Raw genomic sequence first — 23307 nt, 5'->3', positions numbered from 1 at the left:
TTGGCCCCAAGGCATGTGGGATCTTAGCTCTCCAGCCAGGGGTCAAAACTGCATTCCCTGCATTGGGAGGCAGTCTTAACCACCAGACCAGAGAAGTCCCTCGGGTGGACTCTTGAGCAAACTAAAATCTTCCATGGCTAGATACAGGTGGTGAAACAAAGGCTGGCCTAATCTAGTACCCTAAGGACCTTACAAATACAAATGTTCAAAACTGAAAGAAACCAAATCTTCTTTTGCCTCTTTTATTTACAAGTTTCACTTAAATATCTCTCATGGTGAGAAAATCAATGTCAAAAAGAACATTGGTATACAGTTTACAAATATCAGTAAATATTAAAGAACATGGTTAATTTTCCCAAGTAAATGCTTGATACGAAATATTTTCCAGGAGGTTAGCTACATGTCAGGTGCCCGAGGTGTCAGGGAAAGAGCCTCGAGCCTGCTCAGGAGATGGTCACACTGCAGGCCTCTGTTTTGCACTTGGTGACACACGTGGCAGCTCACAGGACAAAGCAGCGCCACCAGCCTTTATTCCCAGCCCCAAAGCCACACCAGGGCTTCCTCTGCGATGAGAGCCACGTTCAGAGACAAATGAACCACTTAAAATGAAACTAGGATAGCTCAGTTCCAGAATATCCTGGTTTAACCTGGGAAATGCAGAATTCCAAAACTGTCAAATGAAAAATAGGTCACTAGGGACTGATGGATGAACAAATCAAGCCAGACTCATTCTGAACATTTTCTTGTCGACCTTTTAGGCCAATCATACTTCTGGGGAAAATGTTAACGTACCTCAAAGTTTACACTTTCATTATAATAAATTAGCTCTAATGTTCCAAATAACATCTCAGAAGACTGAACACATAACTTGACCTAACATACTAACTTGAACTTAGAACTTCTCTATCCATTTTGATCAATCCCCAGAAACAGCAGAACTGTATTATTTATATAACAATATCTAAAGTATGCCAATATTACCAACATTTCTTACCTAAAATAAATATGCAATTTAAAGGACCAATAAAGCATAGTTTATTCATAAGTGACACCTTAAACAATCTCATTTTTTAGTTCATTTTAGAAGTCTAAATATCAAAATCTTTACATACAAGGAATGATACGTATTTCAGAAGACCTGACAAGTACCACCAACCCCCTCTCAAATTCTACTACCCATCCTCAAGTGGTAGCCCATGTGCCTCAGGCCAGTGACACCAAAATTGTAGTCAGGGAGTCAGACACACTGGGGTTAACCAGGAGGAGCTGCTCCTCGAAGCATTCATGGCAGAGTTCACAGTGGAAAAAGGGCAGACAATAAACAAGCCTTTCTTCTCTCTCAATATGCCAATTAGAAAGCAAATCTATTAGGCTGAGAAAAACCACAGACACCCTTGAAGGAATAGGTTGGAAGTCTGTATTCTCTCAGCTGTTCCACAAGTTAATCAGGTATATTTAAGAGCCCATGCGAGGCTCCAAAACAGAATTCAGACACTCTTTAACCCCAGTAAATGCTCTGAGGGTGTGCCAGGGTTTAGCTGGCATAAAGAATGAAGGATTGCAGATGAGTAGTGTTTGGCTCTAGTAACGAAACTTCATGCAAGCTAAATGATAGGGATTCAGGTTTTATTTGAGTTAAGATTTTTCAGAATAAAAGGACAAAGGCTTAAGCACTCAGAAGAGAATTTCTTAGACAAAACAATATCACTAAATGTACAGGGAAACATCCCTAGGCTGTCTCAACACTTGACTGTCCCTTGTCCCGAATATGAAAGTCATACCTATTTTGCTTTCCTTTCAGTGGGTGGCTCAAGGGGGTCAGATGAGGGGAACCATCAACAGGAAGATAGTACAGGAAAATAAAGTCAGTTCTGCAGGTTTATATTTGTTTCCATCTAGAGACACACTTCCTATTTAACTACAGCAATTTCAGAACATGAAATTCATCCCCCTAAAAAAGATCCACATGGTTTAATTTTCCAATAAACACAGACTGTGCAGCCCACAGAAGCTACTACAGGTTACACTATTTTTTGCGCAACTCTTATACTAAATAAGGCCTAATTACTGAGGAGTAGCAGTGGCCATTTATCCCACTAGTCTATGGGCAAGTGTCCCATCTGAAAAAATCTCCCCCCTCCCTCCTCCCCACCACCCCTGGGGATGCAGCCAGGGAGCCTTGGTTAGCAACTGTTCTCAGGTCCTTCACATTTTTACCTCTCCAGATTCAGGCTGAATCTCAAAGTCTAGAATCCATTGCATAAGCCAGTCCTGCCTAAACTGTCACGATTACCACATACAGTCATGAATTTCCTGCTTCCCTGCAACCATGTGAAGTGAGAGCATTCTTTCTAGACAGTATTGCACAGTCAGCAGGGTGAGCAAGTTCAGCATAGCAGTGGGGGAAGGAGCATTAGGAGGAATTAGAGGAATGTTTGAGAAGTATAATCAGAAAGGCTAAGTACTATGAGTAAATCTGTAGAGATTTACTGAACACTGGAGGAAATTTTATTAATGAAGGAAAGGCCAGGAGTTAAGGCTCAGACAGAAGTTACCTCCTAGCATGGCTCAAAGGTTCAAGGGGTGGGACACAGAGGAAGGGCTTGAAAGCTACACAAATTCAGCTGGTCCAGGGGCCTGGCCACCTTCACCCTCAGCTGAAAAACCAAGAAAACTCATTCTAAGCATGCTCGCTCACAGCACGCCTGTTTGGCAAGTTTGAGGACTCAATTTTAACATAAACTAAATCAGAACTAGAATGCAGCATTACAAAATGTTTTCACAACTAAACACACACACAAGTTAGAATATTGCATAGAAAAGTGTCCTGTAATATGCTTTGTAAACCTAGGTCTTTAGTAACTTCAGAATAAAAAACAAAAACTTCCCTTCATAGTGTAGAAGTCCATGATTACACACAGAATTATCAAGTCTCCAGATTTTGCAGCAAGAGCTCAGAAGATCCTGGACTTCTTCATATTCTTAGAATCATAATTAAATTTACCCTTTCCAGGCTCAGGCTGACAGTTTTAACAGTGTCTTTATAAAAGGACTTGGGTTACACAAGCCCAAGACAAGTCGATCGTCTCTGTGCTCTACCCTCTCTGCATAGAAGAGGTGACCAAAACACGCAGGCACATAAAATCACTAGATTTGTTTTTAATCCAAGACTGTTTTTTCCTCACATTAGTCTATAATTAAGCAAGCTGCATCTATCCACCTGCCCTTCAACCATAGGGTCTAAAGAGCCAGGTTTTGAGTCAGGGAAAATGTCTCAGAAGAACATTGAAGTTAACCTTGGCAACAGGGTGGGAGACTCTTAACTCCCCTTGGAAGACGCACCAATTGAGTCCGAGTTGAAATACACCACGGTGACTGTGATGTCATCCCTATACATCCTTGCCAAGTCCTCCGGCAACGTCAACATCGCCGACAGCCGCTCAGGCTCCATCTCCCCGTATTCGTTGTTCCCTATGGCGTATCTGATCAGACGTGTGGCTGCGTTTTGGTCCGCTGCATGGAGCCCCTGGGCTTTCCTCTGCTGCAGCAGGCTCTGCATGAGTCCCAGGTTGGTGGGTCTCTGGGCCAGGTCTGGCTTGTGCTGACCCTCTTCAGCCAAGTGCTCCACCACCAGCCTCACCACATCCTCGTTGCCCAGCACGTCCCACAGGCCATCAGAGGCCAGCACGAGGAACTTATCCTGTGGCCTCAGCCTGTGGTAGGTGACCTCTGGCCTGGCCGTCAGGTAAGGTGGGGTGTAGTAGTGCGGGGGGGTGAACTGGTAGATGTTGAGGGCCTCGGTGTCGAAGCCCCGCTCCAGAACACTGCGCTGCAGCTCTTTACTCCACTTCAGCTGGACGTCCCCAAAGGCCCTGCAGGGCATGAGGACTCCCAGCAGCCTGTTTTCCATGATGACCGTCCTGTCCTCGGACTCAGGATGCTCCCTCTTCAGCCGTGACAGCTCGGCTGGGTTCCAGGCATTGTGGTCCTGGGTGAGGGGCAGACAAGACCACATGCCGTTGTCTTCCTGGACACCAAGGATGGCCCGGCAGTCGCCAGCGTTTGCCACGTGCAAGTGAACCCCATCAACGTGGGCCAGGCAAGCCGTTGCCCCTGAGAAAGCAACCTGGAGTGAAAGGTTCCTGGTCATCTCATCTTCGAGGGGGGCCTGGATCTCTAGTGAGATGTCAGAATCCAGTCTCTGGAAGGAGTACATTAATGCTTCCTCAGTGCTCAGCCCCATTTCCATGTGCAGGTTCAGCAGCTCCTGCCAGTAGACGCGGAGGTGATCAAGGTGCACCGATGTGACATCCTTGTAGATACTGTCCCCTGGGTGCTTGAGCCACTGAAGGATGGGCAGCAGGGGCTTCATGCTTTCCATGGCCTCCTCCATTTGCTCCAGAGTCTGCTGGGACATTAGTGACACGGCCACATAGTAGAAGAGCCTCTCGCTCACTGCTTGAACACATGCGTGGCCACCATGTCCATCGAAGATGCCAAACAGCAGTCCGTTGGTCTGCAGGCAGGCGGCTATACCTCCCCGGTCCTCCACTGGGGAATTGGCAGCTAGCTGGTTGCTCTCAAATCGTAGCACTGAACCTGGAGCTCTGCTGACAAGGTCAAGAATCTTATGGGCCGACTCACCAGCTCTCAGCACTTCATTTACCTGCTCCGGGCTGAGCTGCAAGTGGAAGTCCTCTTCCTCCGTTGATGTGTGTCTGTAGGCTTTCTGCAGAGCAATGCCACCACATGCAGCGGCATTGTCTTTTAGGGTGGCCTGCCCCTGGGGACAGAGTCTCCATTTTGATTTACTCCTATTTGAGGCATACCTTGAATATAAACGTTGTCCCCCCTGCAATGTGGCAAAGGTCTTCCTTGCAGAACTGAGAATCCAGTAGGACACACTACTTGACATTCTGAAACCGTATGAGTGAATATGTTCCTTCCGCAAAAGGGTTCTTTAAATCTGAAAATTCAAGAGGTTAAGAAATTTAATTTCTTAAAAATAATGACTTCTGCAAACACTTAATCTCAAAATATTTAAGTCTCCACACATCCCATTATAACATAAATGCATTTCAGAAAATGGCTTTTTAAACACTCTGCACTTAAGGGTTACTGAGGGCTTCCCACAGTTGTTTCCTTCTTCCCAAATCCTTTCCCTTGCCACAGACCAGTGCACAGCTCCATGTTCCCTCTCCCAGGCAGGCTGTGTTCCTTTAAATACATACAAGCTCTTTCTTGCTCCCCAGCCATCTTGGTAGCAGCTCTCAGCCAGAGGCCATCCAGCTCTTTAGGCAGGAAGACAGTGGCAGCAAAAAAGACGGAAAAGCCGCTGGAGTCAGATCAACTCTAGGCTCCAACTGGTTATGGTAAGTGGAAAAAGTATGTGCTGGGGTACAATAGACTCTGAAAATGATAAGACAAGGCAAAGTGAACCTGGTCATCCTCACCAACAGCTGCCCAGCCTTGAGGAAATCTTGCATAGAGCACTATGCCATGCTGGGGCTTCCCTGGTGACTCAGACAGTAAAGAATATGCCTGCAATGCAGGAGACCCGGGTTTGACCCCTGGGTTGGGGAGATCCCCTGCAGAAGGGAATGGGAACCCACCCTAGTATTCTTGCCTGAAGAATTCCATGGACAGAGGAGCCTGGTGGGCTAGAGGAGTCCATGGGGTTGCAAAGAGTCAGACATGACTGAGCAACTAACACTTGCAACTTGTATGCCATGTTGGCCAAAAACTGGTGTCCGTCACTATAGTGGCAATAATAAACTGAATTGGACACCGCATACAGAAAATAACAGAGTATGCACACTAGCTACCATTGATCCAGGTGATGAGCAGAAGCATGCTAGGAGAGAGTGGTGAACAGTAAATCATGCAAAAATTTTCCTTAATAAAACTGGCCAAAGCTTGTTCTACATATATGTAAATAACACACGCATGCATGCTCTGTAAGTTCAGGAAACACGGCTGCCTTATTCACCAGTGGCTGGCTCTCCAGTGCCCAGGCCTCAAACACGGGCTAAACACAGCAGTTTCAAGAGGTCCCAAAGCACACTAGCTGTCTAGCATCAGACACACAATGACTTCACTTGCCTGAGTTCCAGTTATCCATCTGTGGAATGGGAATACTAGTTTCATAGGGTTTTGTGAGGATTTTAAAGAAATATAACCCTTCAGCTCCAAAAAAAGATATTATTAGCAATAATCTTTTATTATTAGGTGTATCACTGAGGATTTAGAGGTTGTTTCCACTATCTCCCTATTTATAAAACACCAAACTGCAATGCCTAAGGCATCAACATTTTTCCTACTTAAGTTTAACCTACTTATTTCCCAAGGCTAGTATCAGTAGGTCAAAGGGTGTAGACTCATCCTGCCAAACTGATTTCCAAATGGTTCACATCTGCCTCCATAAGAGCATGAAGTAAACCCTACACCTTCAACAGCCTCTGGCGGTATTTTTCCTTAAAAAAAAAAAAAAAAAAAATTTAAGTTGCTCTATTTTACTATTTTCTCTGGAGCACCGGGGTGGGGGGTGGGGGGGGGTGGAGCGTTTTTTCACTCCACGTGTTTTCGGAATCCCGCCCCCAAGTTTTTCGGTCGGAGTATGGAGAACGCCCACACTCGAGGACCGCCCAGTCTCCGCAGCCCACCTCGCCGAACTAGGGGCAGGATTGGTCGGACCCGGCGCGCAGAGGCACCTCCCCGTGCCCCTCGTCCCCACCCCTAGCCTTGCAGAGAAGCTAGGCAGCGTTGCCCGACGCAAGGCCGTCTGCCGCAGACTCGACCCAAACAGTTTCGCGTATCTAAAGAAAACAGGTCCCAGAGTCAAGTCTCTGACCCACAGGCTCATAGATACGAGCGCGGCCTCCGGAATCCACCAAGCCCTATCTCCCTCAAACCCTGGCGCGGCCACGTCCCCGAGTCCCAGCTTCCCAGTCTATAGATAAGGCGAATTAAGTTGCGATGCTGAGCTCCGAGGGCTAAAACAGCTACTGCGGATGTTAGGGCACGCAGCCAAAGGTCCTACGCCAGGCTGCGAGCCCACGTGGCTCGTGCGCCCGAGGAGGGTGACCGTAGGTGTGACCAAGGCTCTTCCCAGTCCCTCGCGGGCCCGCCCCCTCACCTCACTTCACCTCCGCTCTCCACCCCATCACCTGAGCCGTTTCCGTGGGCTGGAGTGGACGCGGGGAGACTAGAGGCTTTCACCTCTCACGCTCGCCCTCTTCCCTACCTTGGAGCCACGTCCTCCTCTCACCTGCACCAAGGCAGCCGTGTCCGTCAGTCAATTTCACGCTCGCAAGCAGTTCCGCGGGTACCCCTACCCCGGACTCAACCTCCCGGGAGGGACCTCTCGTGCTGCTGATCCAGCTGGAGAAGGAAGCAGGCTTTTGCCAGCTTTTATTGGTTCATCTGTGGAGGCGGGCCCCTGACGAACAGCGCAATTGTCCAATGGATGAGGAGATTGAGAGGGCGGGCTCCAGATGGGCCAAATCCGGTTCCTCCCCCTCTCCCGCCCACCCCACCCAACCTTTACCCACCCCGCCCTCCATCTCTGTCTGCGGTTAGGCTTGGCCCTCGGCTTTGAGATTAAGCGTTCTTGAGGCTGAGCGCTCTCACCACGTGACACCCTGCCCGTTCTGCACACCTCAAACAGAGCAGCCTCTCCCATTTCTCACTGTTGTTGGCTTCCTCTCCATTTCTGTCCTGACCAGTTCAGACCCCTCTCCCAGGCGCCACACCCTTCTATATCCTCTTAGACAATCCCCTTAGACGCCTCCCTCGGAGTCCCTGCTGCTGCTAAGTCGCTTCAGTCGAGTCCGACTTTATGCGACCCCATAGACGGCAGTCCACCAGGCTCCGCCGTCCCTGGGATTCTCCAGGCAATAGTACTGGAGTGGATTGCCATTTCCTTCGTACACCTTAGACACAGTATGCCCCGAACTCATTTTTTCTGCTAAACCTGCTCTTCCCCTCCTTCCCTAACCCAGTAATGGCCCCACCACGTGCTCAGAGACCCAAGCCCCAAGCCTGGGAGTCATTTTGACTCCTCTTCCCTCACCCCCACCCCTCTTCTGTCAGTTATCTGATCCTGTTCTTCGTCTCATCTCCTAAATATCCCTCTAATCCAAATATTTGCCTCCAGCTGCCCTACCACTCCGGAGAAGGCGATGGCACCCCACTCCAGTACTCTTGCCTGGAAAATCCCATGGACAGAGGAGCCTGGTAGGCTGCAGTCCACGGGGTCGCGAAGAGTCGGACACGACTGAGCGGCTTCACTTTCACTTTACATTTTCATGCATTGGAGAAGGAAATGGCAACCCACTCCAGTGTTCTTGCCTGGAGAATCCCAGGGATGGGGGAGCCTGGTGGACTGCCGTCTATGGGGTCGCACAGAGTCGGACACGACTGAAGCGACTTAGCAGCAGTAGCAGCAGCTCTAAAACTCTATACAATCTTATCTGGTCGCCCCACCCTGACTTCAACTTGGCCCTAGGCACTCTTCCTCTATCCCTGGAGAAGGAAATGGCAACCTCCTCCAGTATTCTTGCCTGGAAAGTCCCATGGACAGAGGAGCCTGGCGGGCTACAGTTCATGGGTTCGCAGTCAGACACAGCTGAGCGACTGAGCACACTCTTCTTCTATAGAGCAGGTACGGTGACCCTTCTACAACTTAAATTGCTACGAAAACGTCTTTGTTGACTCCCCACCAACCACTGGGCCTTGAACTGACAATTACATTGGCATGGCCACTGACAGTTATCATAATAGTTAGTGGTTGGTAGATTGAGAAAAGCTGAGAACCAGCATGCCAGATACTCTGTCCGTCCCTGTAGAATTCAGGTTATAGCCGGCTGCCTTACAAATCGCTTTAATAGAACATATCTACAACCTATGGTGGGCTTCCCAATTTGTTGCTCAGTTGCTCAGTAGTGTCCAACTCTTTGAAACCCCACGGACTGCAGCACATCAGGCTTGCCTAACCTTCACCATCTCCTGCTCAAACTCATGTCCATTGAGTCGATGATGACATCCAACCATCTCATCCTCTGTTATCCCCTTATCCTCCTGCCTTCAATGCGTCCTAGCATCAGGGTCTTTTCTAATGAGTCGGCTCTTTGCATCAGGTGGCCAAGATATTAAAGCTTCAGCTTCAACATCAGTCTTCCAATGAATATTCAGGACTGATTTCCTTTAGGATTGACTGGTTTGATCTTCTTGTTATCCAAGGGACTCTCAAGAGTCTTCTCCAACACCACAGTTTGAAAGCATCAGTTCCTCAGTGCTCAGCCTTCTTTATGTTCCAACTGTCATATCCATACATGACTACTGGAAAAACCACAGCTTTAACTAGAAGGACCTTTGTCAGCAAAGTGATGTCTCTGCTTTTTAATACGCTGTCTAGGTTTGTCATAGCTTTTCTTCCAAGGAGCAAGCGTCTTTTAATTTCATGGCTGTCACCATCCATAACACTATGGCTGTCACCATCCACAGTGATTTTGGAGCCCAAGAAAATAAGGGCTTCCCAGGTAGATCAGTGGCAAAGAATCTGCCTGCCAATGCCAGAGACACAGATTTGATCCCTAGGTGGGAAAGATCCCCTGGAGAAGGAAATGGCAACCCACTCCAGTATTTTTGCTTGGGAAAACCCATAGACAGAGGAGCCTGGAGGGCTATAGTCCATGGGGTTGCAAAAGAGTGGGACTTGACTTAGCAACTAAACAACAATTACCTATGATAAATCAAGTGCAGTCTTCCCTGGAGGCAGAGAAAACTGGGAGATGACCAGAAAAGGCCACTTAGAATGCTGAAAATGTGGCCTTCTGGGAGGAAGGCACACTGGCTTACCTGGGGAGCCTGGCCAGCCCACCTGGATCCAAGGACATGGCTGCCATAAAACAGCTTCTGTCAAACTTGCTGATGATATGATATTCATACTGCCACTCACCCTTGCCCTTTTTCAGAAGTTCTACCAGTAAGTCAGAATTTGCAATATCTCTCTTCCTGGATATTGAGACAGCTGTTTCCAACTTAAAATAACTCCAAAGGATTTGAAATAAATAGGTGCAATTTTTATTATTTTTACGGGCAACACAGTTTCTGGGTGCCTACCATATGTCAGGCCCTGGGCTGGTGACTACTGGAGAAACACAGATGGCAGCCCCAGCAGCACTTTCCTGAGAAAATTACATCATTCTGCTGTCTAAAACCACTGAGTTTTTCTAAGTTACCACACGTACACCACTTCCAAAGTAAAAATCCACCCTTGAGGATTTTGTGTGCATTGGTACTTTTGTTTAAAGCCTATAGTGAGCTTAGTTGCCCTAGATATACATGATGGCTAGCCCAAGAACCCTATTCAGTGTCCCAAGTCTTCCTTGGCACAAAGTCTTATTAGGGGAAAAAAAAAAAAAAGAAGGAAAAGGACTTATCTCTGCCTTGATAAAGGGAAAGCAGCAGCTCAGCTATCATTTTCCAAGAAAATATATAAAAAATACTGTCTCAATGAAAACCAAGCAAATGTGAATACTGATGAGTTACTGATTTTTGTCAGTCAAACTGACAAACATTAAAACATGATTAATACCTAATGTTGATGAGTGGGTGTTGCTTTCTTGGTAGGTGGAGTATAAATTGAGGTTTCCCAATGGGCATCTCTTTGATCCACTAATTCTACGTCTTTTAATTTTACAGAGACAATCAAAGGCAAACACCGCAAATTTTCTACAATAAACATACATTACCCCCATCTTGTATAATCAGAAAAAAAAAAAAAAAAGAAGCAAAACTGTATTTTGCAAGCAGAGGAGTGGTGGGGGTAGGGAAACAAATCTCTTAGATGATTCTGATTAGGTCCCCTGATTCCTTAGCAATGCAGATAAGCCCACCTATAGAATGTTAGGAAAGCTGGATTTGAAGATGATCAGGAGGAATTGAGATGGTGGCAGGGGGGTTTTGTCTGACTTGTCAAAACTGTATCTGGCCTGACCATCTGGGAGAGTTTAGAAAAATGTCAGATGTCTTCTTTGCCAGCACAAGCTTGCCCCTGCAGCGTTTCTGTGGTATCACTGTTGCCCAAGGTGGCTTTAAGCCCAGAAAAGCCTTCTTGCTGATCTGAGCACATCTGTGCTCTGAGTCAGTTGTCCCAGAGACCAGTGCCATCCCAAATCAAGTGATTTAACTTCACCACCTTTGAGCCAAGCAGGTGGCTTTCCCTGGCACTGTTCTCTCCCATGATCACACATACACACACGCACACCCCACCTCTCTTCCTGTTAGAAGGAATGGTTACCAATCCCTGCAGAGCAGCAAACTCAGGGACATATTTAGCCGGTCTTGAGGATGCTCGTGACAAAGGCTTGGAAATTTTTGAAAAATGCAAGTCCTGCCTCAGCCCTCTTAAACCTGCAACAGCACTGACAGACTTGCCAGCAGTCTTCAAAAATGGTTATGTTAAGCACCTAGCTCCTAGAGTCAAGCTAAGATTGCCCTTCAGTAGAGGAGGATGGGCAGAGCCTTTTTGGGGAAACACAGCCTGTGTTTCTGTCTCTTTAAGGCTTCTTCAAACATAAGTTAATCTTTTTCAGCTGCTGCCAAGGCTGCGATGATCTAGGCCAGAGGGCACCTTCTTCTGTGACCCTCAACGAATCATTCCCTTTGCCACTGTCACCCCATACCCATTCTCACTCAGCCCTTATTAACTGGTGAGCTCAGAATTTTCCATCACCCTGGAGTCCCAAGTCTGAGGCCCAGCCCTGATGCCTACTTGCTGTGTGATCATGGGCCAGTCACTTCCTCTCTCAAAGCCTCCATAGAAGTATTTGGAGAGGGCAGTTATGTGGGCCTTGGAGTTGTCATTTGCACTCTAGTTTGCCCATGACATATCCTTTCTTGAAAGTGAATTTGGAGAGGAGCAGAAGAACAGCATGGGCTTCCCAGGTGGCACTAATGGTAAAGAACCCACCTGCCAATACAGGAGATGGAAGAGATGCAGGTTTGATTCCTAGGTTGGGAAGATCCCCCTGGAGAAGGAAATGGCAACCCACTCGAGTATTCTTGCCTGGAGAATTCCATGGACAGAGGACTGGTGGACTATAGTCCATAGGATCACAAAGAATCAGACTGAAACGACCTAGCAGCAGCAGCAGAACAGCAATACGGGCCTAGTGTGGGGAAGACAAAGTTGGGAGACAACTCTGGAGCTCCGAAGAAGCACACTTCCTGTTCTTTCCCTTGAAGCACCATCCTGTGCTCCCCTGTGAAACAGTAGTTCTCCAGGAAAACTTCCAGTGCCTCTCCCACCGCTCCCGTGGAAGCCCCACCCCAAGTGCCCAGGGCGCCTCTTTCAGACAAGGTTGAGTGAATGAAGTTGCTCAGTCATGTCCGACTCTTTGTGCGACCCCATGGACTGTAGCCCACCAGGCTCCTCCATCCATGGATTTTCCAGGCATGAGTACTGGAATGGTTGCCATAGACAAGGTTAGGAGTGGAGTATCAGCACCTTGGCCTGAGCAGGTCCCTAACACCCAACAAGAAGCCAAGAGCCAGGTTGGAAAGTCCAGAAAGGAGCTATTGTGACCAAGAGATCTCAGATGGAAAAACCAGATTACAACAGAGAGAAGGCGTTTGATAATAACAGCAATTATCTCTGCATTTCTCCCAACCCCTCCTTTCTCTGCCTGCAAATAAAATTTAGTAGGACACATGCCAGCAGTTAACAATGCTTATCTCTGTAGGAACTTTCACATTCTTTGCCTGTCCATTTATTATTTCCCTTAAAAAAATGTTTTTAGCAGTCAGCCCGTCTATCCTACCTAATGACACCTGGGAGTGGGAGGGAAGGAGACACAGCACAGGGTGGGTAGGGACTGTCCTGAGGCCAGGGAGGCAGCTGGGGAGAGGGCAGTGTCCCAGAGGAGACTGCTGTTCTAGATGGGGGAAATCAGGTAGGTTAATCTGATAAGACAGGCTTTGGCCAGAGATCTGAAGGGAGTTAGGGATTGAGCCTGGCAGTATCTGGGAAATTGAGATACATTCAACAGAGAGAAAATATCAGGGACAAAGGTCCTGGCCTTGCCAGCCAAGGGAAGGGCTTACATTTTATGGCTAGGGCTGCCTGTCTCATCTCCAGCGGCTGAAGAGAACTTAAAGGAGCATCTCCCCCTTCTTTCCTGTCACGCGAGTGTATGTTCCTCGGTTCTTTGTCTCATCACAACAAAGATTTGGAGTGACGAACATTAAAGCCCCCTCGGCATGTCACAGCTCTCGGGGCTTGGATAGACTGTGTTATAGCTCTCAGGTCTCGAAAGGACCATGTTATAGCTCTTAGACAAATCAATGTTACAGCTCAGTGTTACAGGCCTATTTTATTTAGAAGATAGCAGGAAAATCCATCTTCGAGGCGTGAGGGCACGTCGATCCAAAGACGCGAAGAGAAGAGCGCCCCAGCACGCGGGAGAGAGAGAGAGAGGTAGCTTTGGCTCCTCTTTTTATATGTTTATCTCTCCCTGGGCCTGTCCTATGTAAATTGGGCCAGCCAGGAGTGTTTTTGTTTTACCTGAGGTCCTCACGCCGGTCCTCGGATGTTCTTTTGTTCTATTTTCGTGGGCTTTTCCCTTCTTCGTCTTTTAGCCACAGCCATTTTGGACTCCTTTTCCCTATTCTACCTACCTAACATTCCTAAAGTGTGCTCCATGGAACACGGTCTCCGAAAATGTTCTGAGAGAAAAGGGCCACATCCATACCACTCTGCCCTGGCAGAGATGCATAATAAACAATGGCTTTGTTAGTTAGAATAGGAAACTGGAGTCCAAAATGGCAGTGGCTAAAAGACAAGGAAGGGAAAACCCCGCGAAAATAGAACAAAGGAAGGTCAAAAGAAGGTCCGAGGACTGGAGTGAAGACCTCAGGAAGAACAAACAGCACTCCTGGCTAAGCCCAATTTGCATAGGGCAGGCTCAGGGGGAGGGAAAAAAACATATAAAAGGAGGAGCCAAGTCTCTCTCTCTCCCTCTCCCTCTCCCTCTGTCTCCCCTTCTCTTCTCTCCTTTGGGTTGGCATGCCCTCACTCTTCGAGGATGGATTCTCCTGCTATCTTCTCAATAAAATAGACCTGTAACACTGATTTGTCTAAGAGCTATAACACGGTTTCTCCATGTTTGTGATGTGCTGAGGGCATTGGAGAAGGAAATGGCAACCCACTCCAGTGTTCTTGCCTGGAGAATCCCAGGGACCGGGGAGCCTGGTGGGCTGCTGTCTATGGGGTCGCACAGGGTCAGACACGACTGAAGTGACTTAGCAGCAGCAGAGGGCATTAACGTCCAAATCTTTGCTGTGACGAGACAGAACCGAGGAGCATACACTCGCCTGACAGCCTAGTCAGAATTATTGGCTGAATCAAAATTATTCAGTAAAAGGAATTCATCCAACTTCATTGCATCAATGCAAAACTGTTCACCATGGACCTCCTTTTTACCGTAAAATTTTGACACATCTGGTAGAACCTGTGTACTTTGTGAGATGCCATATATTTGTTCTTGGAAGAGCAAAATAGAGTCTGAAGACCTGAACTGATTTCCCCAGGTTGCCCTTTAAGCTTGTGGCTGAGAGGAGTCTGGGTCTTGCTCTCTGGACTCATTGGCAAGCCACATTCCTAGAAGCACCTTATGCATATTTAATAGCCTGAGGGACCAGGTTAGACTTCTTCAAAACCAGACAAATCCAGAGGAAGACCCTTGTACACTGTACAGGGAAGCTAGTTTTCACCATGCCATGTTTTTGTTTAGCCATCTTTAGGTAAAGACTGTAGCTTAAATAGGCACTTCATCTTCATGGGTGTTAACAATGTGTGTGTCTTGAGCTTGGTCCCCCAATGGGCAGTGCAGGCTGATACATTTCAAACACACTCATGGAAAATCAAATATACTTTAATCAGGCGATAGAGATAATCAAAACCTCTGTCTGAACACTCCACTTCTTGTAGAAGACTGGGAATCTGTGGATTGTCTTTTTTCCCCCCATAGGATTTTTTGAAATCAAAGTATAGTTTGATTGTGTTGTATGTTGTATTCATTTCTGTTGTAAAGCAAAGTGATTTAGATATACATACTATACATTTTTAAAAATAGCCTTTTCCATTATGCTTTATCATAGGATATTAAAAAAGTTCTCTGTGCTATACCGTAGGACCTTGCCGTTTCTCCATTCTGTATGTATAGCTTACATCCGCTAACCCCAACCTCCCACTGCATTCCTCCCCCGACTGTCTCCCCCTGTGCAACCTAAAGTGTGTTCTCTATGTCTGTGTGTCTGTTTCTTTTTTGTAGATAGGTTCATTTGTGGCATAGTTTAGAGTCCACATATAAGTGATATCATATGGTACTTGTCTTTCTCTTTTCTGACTGACTTCACTCAGTATGATAAGCTCTAGTTGCATCCATGTTGCTGTAAATGGCATTATTTTGTTCTTTTATATGGTTAAGCAGTATTCCATTGTATGTATGTGCCACATCTTCTTTATCCGTTCATCTGCTGATGGACATTTAGGCTGTTTCCATGTCTAGACTGTTGTGAATAGCGGTGCTATGAACATAAGGGTGTATGTATCTTTTTGAATTAGAGTCTTATCTGGCTATATGTCCGGGAGTGGGATTGCTGGATCATATGGTAATTCTATTTTTATTTTTCTGAGGAACCTCAGTGCATCCACTTACATTCCCACCAACAGTGTCATAAACCAGGTATTTTTTCTTCCCTGCTGAGGACCAGTGTAGCACTGTGGTCTTGGGCCTCATTTATGAAGTGCCAAGCCCCACCTCAGTACTTTTTACACCTCTTCCAAAAGAAATGCCTAAGGATTGATGCTTTTGAACTGTGGTGTTGGAGAAGACTCTTGAGAGTCCCTTGGACTGCAAGGAGATCAAACCAGTCAATCCTAAAGGAAGTTAGTCCTGACTATTCATTGGAAAGACTGATGCTCATGCTGAAGCTCCAATACTTTGGCCACCTGATGCAAGGAGCTGACTCATTTGAAAACACCCTGATGCTGGGAAAGATTGAAGGCAGGAGGAAAAGGGGATGACAGAGGATGAGACAATTGGATGGCATCACCAACTAGATGGACATGAGTTTAAACAAGCTCTGGGAGTTGGTGATTGATAGGGATGCCTGGCGAGCTACAGTCTGTGGGGTCGCAGAGCCAGACAAAACTAAGCGACTGAACTGAACTGAACTTCCAAAAGAAACACACTTAACAGACCGTGTGCAGGCCATCGCAGGAGAGAGTGGCCTCAAAATATGGTGTGTTAGCTTTTATGGGCTGAGTAGTTTCATAGCCTAATGAGTGGGAGGATTATTCCAACTCTTTTGGGGAATGGGCGGGGATTTCCAGGCATTGGGCCACCACCCACTTTTTGGTCTCTGAAGGCCTTGGAACAGTCATGAAGCCTGTGGGTGTGTCATTTAGTTTGCTGATGTGTTACAATGAGCCTGTACTGAGGTTCAAGGTCTAGTGGGAGTTGTCCTGTCCACCATCTTGGATCCATTTGATTCTAATCAGTTTATGTTGTATCCTTGGGCTCTGTCTTTCTTTCAAAGGCTGTGCCCCTCCTCCTTCCCTTCTGTTTCAAAAGGGCACCCCATGTAATGTGGGAGTTTCAGAGGCTGGGCCTAAGGTCAGGCAGAACGTGAGAACCCCAGCCATCAGCTGGATACATGATTAGGGTCAGAGGCCTCAGCTGAATTTAGAGCCTCTGTTTCTCCATCTGCTGAATGGGGGCAGCCATTCCCATGTATGTTGTTGGGGTGAACTCCTCCAGGGGTCTTGTGACTACAGAATGGGGGCAAGGGTTAGCATATGGGGGTGTTTAAGCAGAGCTGTCCTCCTTTCCCTGGCTCTGGAGATATTTCTGTCTAAAGAACTAGGGCCTGTTACTGTAATCAGGGCACCCCCATCCCCAGACTCTGCTGGAGACTGGGTCAAATTTAATTCAGCTTATTTTCTGTGCTCACTTCAGTCCCATGTAACTACCTGCAGGCCTTTGTCCCTATTGTTCCCCTGCCTAGAACGCCCTATCCTATCCTCCATACCTGTGGGAACAGTGGGGCCACTGTCTCAGCCCTCCATGCATGCCCTTTCCTAAGTAGCCCAGTGGTCTCGGTGGCACTGACCAGCTGCCTGCTCCACCCAGTGCTGGACCCCAGGGGCAACAGAGGAAGCAAGAGCCTAGGATGTTAGTAAAGCAGGACCACAGACAACAGCAAAAATATTTAAAATATTTCAACCAGTAAAAACCTGCTGGATAGGTTTCCCAGGTGGCACAGTGGTAAAGAATCTGCCTGTCAATGCAGGAGACGCAAAAGACTCAAGTTTGATCCCTGGGTTAGGAAGATCCGCTGGACTAGGGAATGTATTCTTGCCTGGAAAATTCCATGGACAAAGGATCCCGAAGGCTATAGTCCACGAGGTTGCAAAGAGTCGGGCATGACTGAGCGTGCGCACGCACACACACACACACACACACCCACCCCACTGTTGTTGTTGTTCAGTCACTAAGTTGTGTCTGACTCTTTGCAACCCCATGGCTTCCCTGTCCTTCACCATCTCCCTAAATTTGCGCAAACTCATGTTCATTGAGTCGGTCCAACCATCTCATCCTCTGTCATCCCCTTTTTCTCCTGCCTTCGATCTTTCCCAGAATCAGGGTCTTTTCCAATGAGCTGGCTCTTCGCATCAGGTGGCTAAAGTATTGGAGCTTCAGCTTCAGCATCAGTCCGTCCAAAGAATATTAATGGTTGATTTCCTATAGGATTGGCTGGTTTGATCTTCTTGCTGTCCAAGGGACTCTCAAGAGTCTTCTCCAGCACCACAATTCTAAAGCATCAATTATTCAGCTCTCAGTATTCTTTATAGTCCACCTCTCACATCCATACAAGACTACTGGAAAAAAAAAAAAATAGCCTTGACTCTGATAGCTTAGGGTGGATGGTGTCAGATTCATGATCTTCAAAGAAGATTTAGCTTTGGGACCAGGGACCAGGCTTCATCACTCAAGAGCTTTTGAGTAGCAGAGTTTTACTGAAGTATGAAAAGGCACAGAGAAAGCTTCTGATATAGACATCAGAAGGGGAATGGAGAGTGCCGCCCTAGTTTTAGCAAGGGAGCTATATACTTTTTCAATTGGTTATTACAGTAAATCAAAAGAATGTCTCAAGGTTGTAAAGGTCTTACCAGACCCACTCCCACAATATACATTTTAAGATAACAGGATTAGTCAGAAGGTTCTCAAGAAGGAGAAACATGTCCTCAAGCAGGATACATTTTTGTTATATAATCCTTAGTACAGAGTTTAAACTGAGTTGTTCTTTTGTGTAATCATCAGCTCTGGGCTTAAAGGGAAAAAAACGTTTTATGTGACTAAGACTAAGGATGTAAAAAAAAAAGTTTGTCCTTTTCTCCTCCTTGAGAATTCCAGACCCCTGTCTCCTCCTTGAGAGCCCCAGACCCCACTCTCCTCCTCAGGGACCCCAGACTTCTTATCAGTTCTTATCAACCTATGTAGAAATTTACTGTCTCAACTCTACAGACAGTTGTCAGCAAAATGATGTCTCTGTGTTGTAATACACCATTTAGGTTTGTCATAGCTTTCTTTCCAAGGAGCAAGAGTCTTTTAATTTTGTGGCTGCAGTCACCATCTGCAATGATTTTGGAGCCCGAGAAAATAAATTCTGTCACTGTTTCCCCACCTATTTGCTGTGAAGTGATGGGACCAGATGCCCTGATCTTAGTTTTTTGAATGTTGAGTTTTCAGCCAGTCTTTTCACTCTCCTCTTTCATCCTCATCAAGGGGCTCTTTAGTTCCTCTTCACTTTCTGCCATTAGAGTGGTATCATCTTCATATGTAAGGTTATTGATATTTCTCCCAGGAATCTTGATTCCAGCTTGTGATTCATCCAGCCCAGCATTTCTCATGATGTATAACTTCACATAGAAGTTTAATAAGCAGGGTGAACAATATATAGCCTTGTTAATATTTCTTTCCCAATTTTGAACCAGTCTGTTGTTCCATGCCCGATTCTACACTGTTGCTTCTTATTCCGCATACAGGTTTCTCAGGAGGCAAGTTAGGTGGTCTGCTATTCCCATCTCTTTAAGAATTTTCCACAGTTTGTTGTGATCCACACAATAAAAGGCTTTAGCGTAGTCAATGAAGCAGAAGTAGATTTTTAAAAAATTCCTTTGCTTTTTCTATGATCCAACAGATTTTGGCAACTTGATCTCTGGTTCCTCTGCCTTTTCTAAATACAGCTTGTACACCTACAAGTTATTGGTTCATATATGGCTGAAGCCTAGCTTGAAGGATTTTGAGCATTATCTTGCTAGCATGTGAAATGAGAGCAATTGTGCAGTAGTCTGAACATTCTTTGGCATTGCCCTTATTTAGGATTGGAATGAAAACTGACTTTTTCCAGTCCTGTAGCCACTGCTGAGTTTTCCAGATTTGCTGGCATATTTAGTGCAGCACTTTCATAACATCATCTTTTAGGATTTGAAATAGGATCTGGAATTCCATCATCTCCGCTAGCTTTGTTCATAGTAATGTTTCCTAAGGCCCACTTGACTTCCCACTTCAGGATGTCTGGCTGTAGGTGAGTGACCACACCAAAATGGTTATCTGGGTAATTAAGACCTTTTTTGTATAGTTCTTCTGTGTATTCTTGCCACCTCTTCTTAATCTCTTCTGCTTCTGTTAAGTCCTTGTTTCTGTCCTTTATTGTGCCCATCTTTGCATGAAATGTTTCCTTGGTATCTCTAATATTCTTGAAGAGATCTCTAGTCTTTCCCATTCTGTTGTTTTCCTCTATTTCTTTGCATTTTCAGTTCAGCTCAGTTCAGTTCATTCAGTCATGTCTGACCTTTTGCGACCCCATGGACTGCACATGCCAGGCCTCCCTGTCCATCACCAACTCCTGGAGTTTACCCAAACTCATGTCCATTGAGTCGGTGATGCCATCCAACCGTCTCATTCTCTGTTATTCCCTTCTCCTCCTGCCCTCAATCTTTCCCAGCATCAGGGTCTTTTCAAATGAGTCAGCTCTTTGCATCAGGTGGCCAAAGTATTGGAGTTTCAGCTTCAACATCAGTCCTTCCAACGAATATTCAGGACTGATTTCCTTTAGGATGGACTAGTGGGATCTCCTTGGAGTCCAAGGGACTCTCAAGTGTCTTCTCCAATACCTCAGTTCAAAAGCATCAATTCTTCGGCGCTCAGCTTTCTTTACAGTCCAACTCTCACATCCATACATGACTACTGGAAAGACCATAGCCTTGGCTAGATGGGCCTTTGCTGGCAAAGTAATGTCTTTGCTTTTGAATATGGTATCTATGTTGGTCATAACTTTTCTTCTAAGGAGAAAGCACCTTTTTATTTCATGGCTGCAATCACCATCTGCAGTGATTTTGGAGCCCAGAAAAATAAAGTCTCACACTGTTTCCACTGTTTCCCCATCTATTTCCCATGAAGTGATGGGACCGGATGCCATGATCTTTGTTTTCTGAATGTTGAGCTTAAACCAACTTTTTCACTGTCCTCTTTCACTTTCATCAAGAGGATCTTTAGTTCCCCTTCATTTTCTGCCATAAGGGTGGTGTCATCTGCATATCTGAGGTTATTGTTATTTCTCCTGGCAATCTTGATTCCAGCTTGTGCTTCATCCAGCCCAGTGTTTCTCATGATGTACTCTGCATAGAAGTTAAATAAGCTTATGGTTCACTTAAGAAGGCTTATTTTTTTAATCTCTCCTTGCTATTCTTTGGCACTCTGCATTCAGTTGGGTGTATCTTTCAGTTTCTCTTTTGCCTTTTGCTTTTCTTCTTTTCTCAGCTATTTGTAAGACCTCCTCAGACTACCATTTTGCCTTTTTGCATTTCTTTTTCTTGGGGGTGGTTTTGGTCACTGCTTCCAGTACAAAGTTATGAACCTCCATCCATAGTTCTCTGTCTATCAAATCTAATCCCTTGAATCTATTAGTCACCTCCACTGTATAATCATAAGGGATTTGATTTAGGTTATACCTGAATGGTCTAGTGGTTTTTCCTACTTTCTTCAATTTAAGCCTGAATTTTGCAGTAAGGAGCTGATGATCTGAGCCGCAGTCAGCTCCATGTCTTGTTTTTGCTGACTGTATAGAGCTTCTCCATCTTCAACTGCAAATAATAGAATCAATCTGATTTCACTATTGACCATTTGATGATGTCCATGTGTAGAGTTGTCTCTTGGGTTGTTGGAAGAGGGTGCTTGCTATGCCCAGTGAGTTCTCTTGGCAAAACTCTGTTAGCCTTTGCCCTGCTTCACATTATACTCCAAGGCCAAACTTGCCTGTTACTCCAGGTATTTCTTGACTTCCTAACTTTTGCATTAGAATCCCCTATGATGAAAAGGACATATTTTTTCGGTGTTAGTTCGAAAAGGTCTTGTAGGTCTTAAAACCGTTCAACTTCAGCTTCTTCGGCATTAGTGTTTGGGGCATAGACTTGGATTACTGTGATATTGAGTGGTTTGCCTTGGAAATGAACTGAGATCACCCTGGCTGGTGATCCCTGACTGGGATGGACCAGAGATGAAGCTGCTCATGGCCACCAGGGGGCGTAAACACACTGCAGGAAGCACTTGAGCCTCCCGCTTTGCCTAGTTGGTGGAGAGAGAATGTGTGTGTATATGCACGCATCCTTCCATAGCGCTTAGCACCAGGAACTGACAGTCAGTGGTGGAGAGGTTAAATGCCTTTTAAGGAATTTAGAGAGTGGTGGCTCAAGCTTAGCTCTGGATGTTGGCCAATCCCGGTCCCAGCAATTCTTGCGGTGCGCCCCAGAGCAAGCTTCTTAATCAGTCTTATCCTCAGTATCTCATCTCCCATATGAGAATAAGAATGGTCCCCACCTTGGACTTCCTGGTGGTCCAGATGCTAACACTCCAATGCTCCCAATGCATTGGAGTGTTAGCATCTGGACCACCAGGAAGTCCAATCCCTGGTGTACAACAACCCAAGAGACAACCCTGACCAGGTTCAATCCCTGGTCAGGGAACAGGTTCCTACATGCTGCAACTAAAGATCCCCCATGCCACAATTAAGACCTGGGCCAGCCAAATAAATATAAATATTTTTTAAAAATGAAAGAATGGCACCCATCTCAAAAGGTCTTGAGTTTAATTAAATGAACCAATTCATGGGCTGTGTTCACTGGTTGGTCACACCACAGGCACTTGGAGCATGTTCTCAGGGGCAGCAAAGGAAGGTACTTTAAAGCAACTCATTACTTAGTATTGTATTAAAATAAAAGCATAATGGGAAAAACCAGAACTTTGTTTAACTTCTTTATTTTAGTATCAATTTAGTGTCATTGTTTTTATATCTAATTACACAGGTGCATATGCACTTAGTCGCTTAGTAGTGTCTGACTCTTTGCAACCCATGGACTGTAGCCCACCAGGCTCCTCTGTCCATGGGATTCTCCAGGCAAGAATACTGGAGTGGGTTGCCATTTCCTTCTCCAGGGGATCTTCCTGACCTGGGGACCAAACCTGGGTCTTCTGCATTGCAGACAGATTCTTTACTGTCTGAGCCACCAGGGGAGCCCCAATTACACAGGTGAGGGTCCTGTAATCCTTTTGATATATAGCTTATGTGGGTTTTTCATCCCAGGAAGGTCCCCAGAGGAGCTACTGAAGATGGGGCCCCCTATATCTATTAGGGGGTTTCACTTCCTGTGAGGCCCAGAGCAGTTGAGCAGACATGCATGGAGGGCTCAGGAAAGTAGATCCTGGTAGCATCCTCTGAGGAAGAGTGGGGATGGGTAGCAAGGTCCACATAGGTCCCCAACCCTCCATCCCCAGAGACCAGCCTCCTACCCTGGAGCTGGCCTTGGGGAGGCCCCGCCTAGGGATCCCATCACTCCTCTCATCCATATCCCGACCTCCTTCAGGCCATGCCCAACCTTCTACCTTGTGCTTCCATTGCCCCCACCCCCGCCCCTATGGTTCTCTGACCCCCAGATGACCTCCCCATTTGTCCCCTAGACTTGTGGTACCACCTCAGAAAGCATTTGGAGAATCTGGGGGTAGTTGTCAAATGGTTGAGGAGACCTTGGCTTCTGGGATGGTCAGGGTGCTAGGAGTCCTACAGGACAGCTCACACCACAGAGGATGTCTGAGTCCTGCCCCACCTTCAAACATCTCACCTGGATATTCAGTCAAGTGAAGAAACTTTATCTACATCAGAGGCTACAAACTTGTTCCATTT

General features: G+C 46.3%; 1 protein-coding gene across 4 annotated transcripts; it reads right to left on the bottom strand.

Annotated features, from left to right (window-relative positions):
- Positions 1-231: 231 nt before the first annotated feature.
- On the bottom strand, positions 232-7421 carry PDP2 (pyruvate dehyrogenase phosphatase catalytic subunit 2). Of its 4 annotated transcripts, none has more exons than XM_044932020.2 (3): positions 7268-7398; positions 6336-6473; positions 232-4966 (listed from the first exon to the last, which is right to left on the bottom strand). In XM_044932020.2, exon 3 carries the CDS (start codon positions 4913-4915, stop codon positions 3320-3322), a length of 1596 nt encoding a protein of 531 aa, XP_044787955.1. In that variant the 5' UTR covers positions 4916-4966; positions 6336-6473; positions 7268-7398; the 3' UTR covers positions 232-3319. The 4 variants fall into 4 exon arrangements, with proteins under 4 accessions (XP_044787955.1, XP_025124585.1, XP_006072150.1 ...); XM_025268800.3 differs by lacking the exon at positions 6336-6473 and adding an exon at positions 5232-5409 and having other exon boundaries at positions 7268-7386; XM_006072088.4 differs by lacking the exon at positions 6336-6473 and having other exon boundaries at positions 7268-7421.
- Positions 7422-23307: the final 15886 nt, after the last annotated feature.

The sequence above is a fragment of the Bubalus bubalis genome, chromosome 18, assembly GCF_019923935.1.
Source record: "Bubalus bubalis isolate 160015118507 breed Murrah chromosome 18, NDDB_SH_1, whole genome shotgun sequence".
In the NCBI taxonomy this organism is placed as follows: domain Eukaryota; kingdom Metazoa; phylum Chordata; class Mammalia; order Artiodactyla; family Bovidae; genus Bubalus; species Bubalus bubalis.
The sequence above is the reverse complement of the archived record's forward strand: the minus strand, read 5'-3'. Positions and strand labels throughout refer to the sequence as shown.

Coding starts and splice junctions, on each gene's coding strand:
- PDP2 (XM_006072088.4), bottom strand. CDS start 4,915: ATGTCAAGTAGTGTGTCCTACTGGATTCTCAGTTCTGCAAGGAAGACC.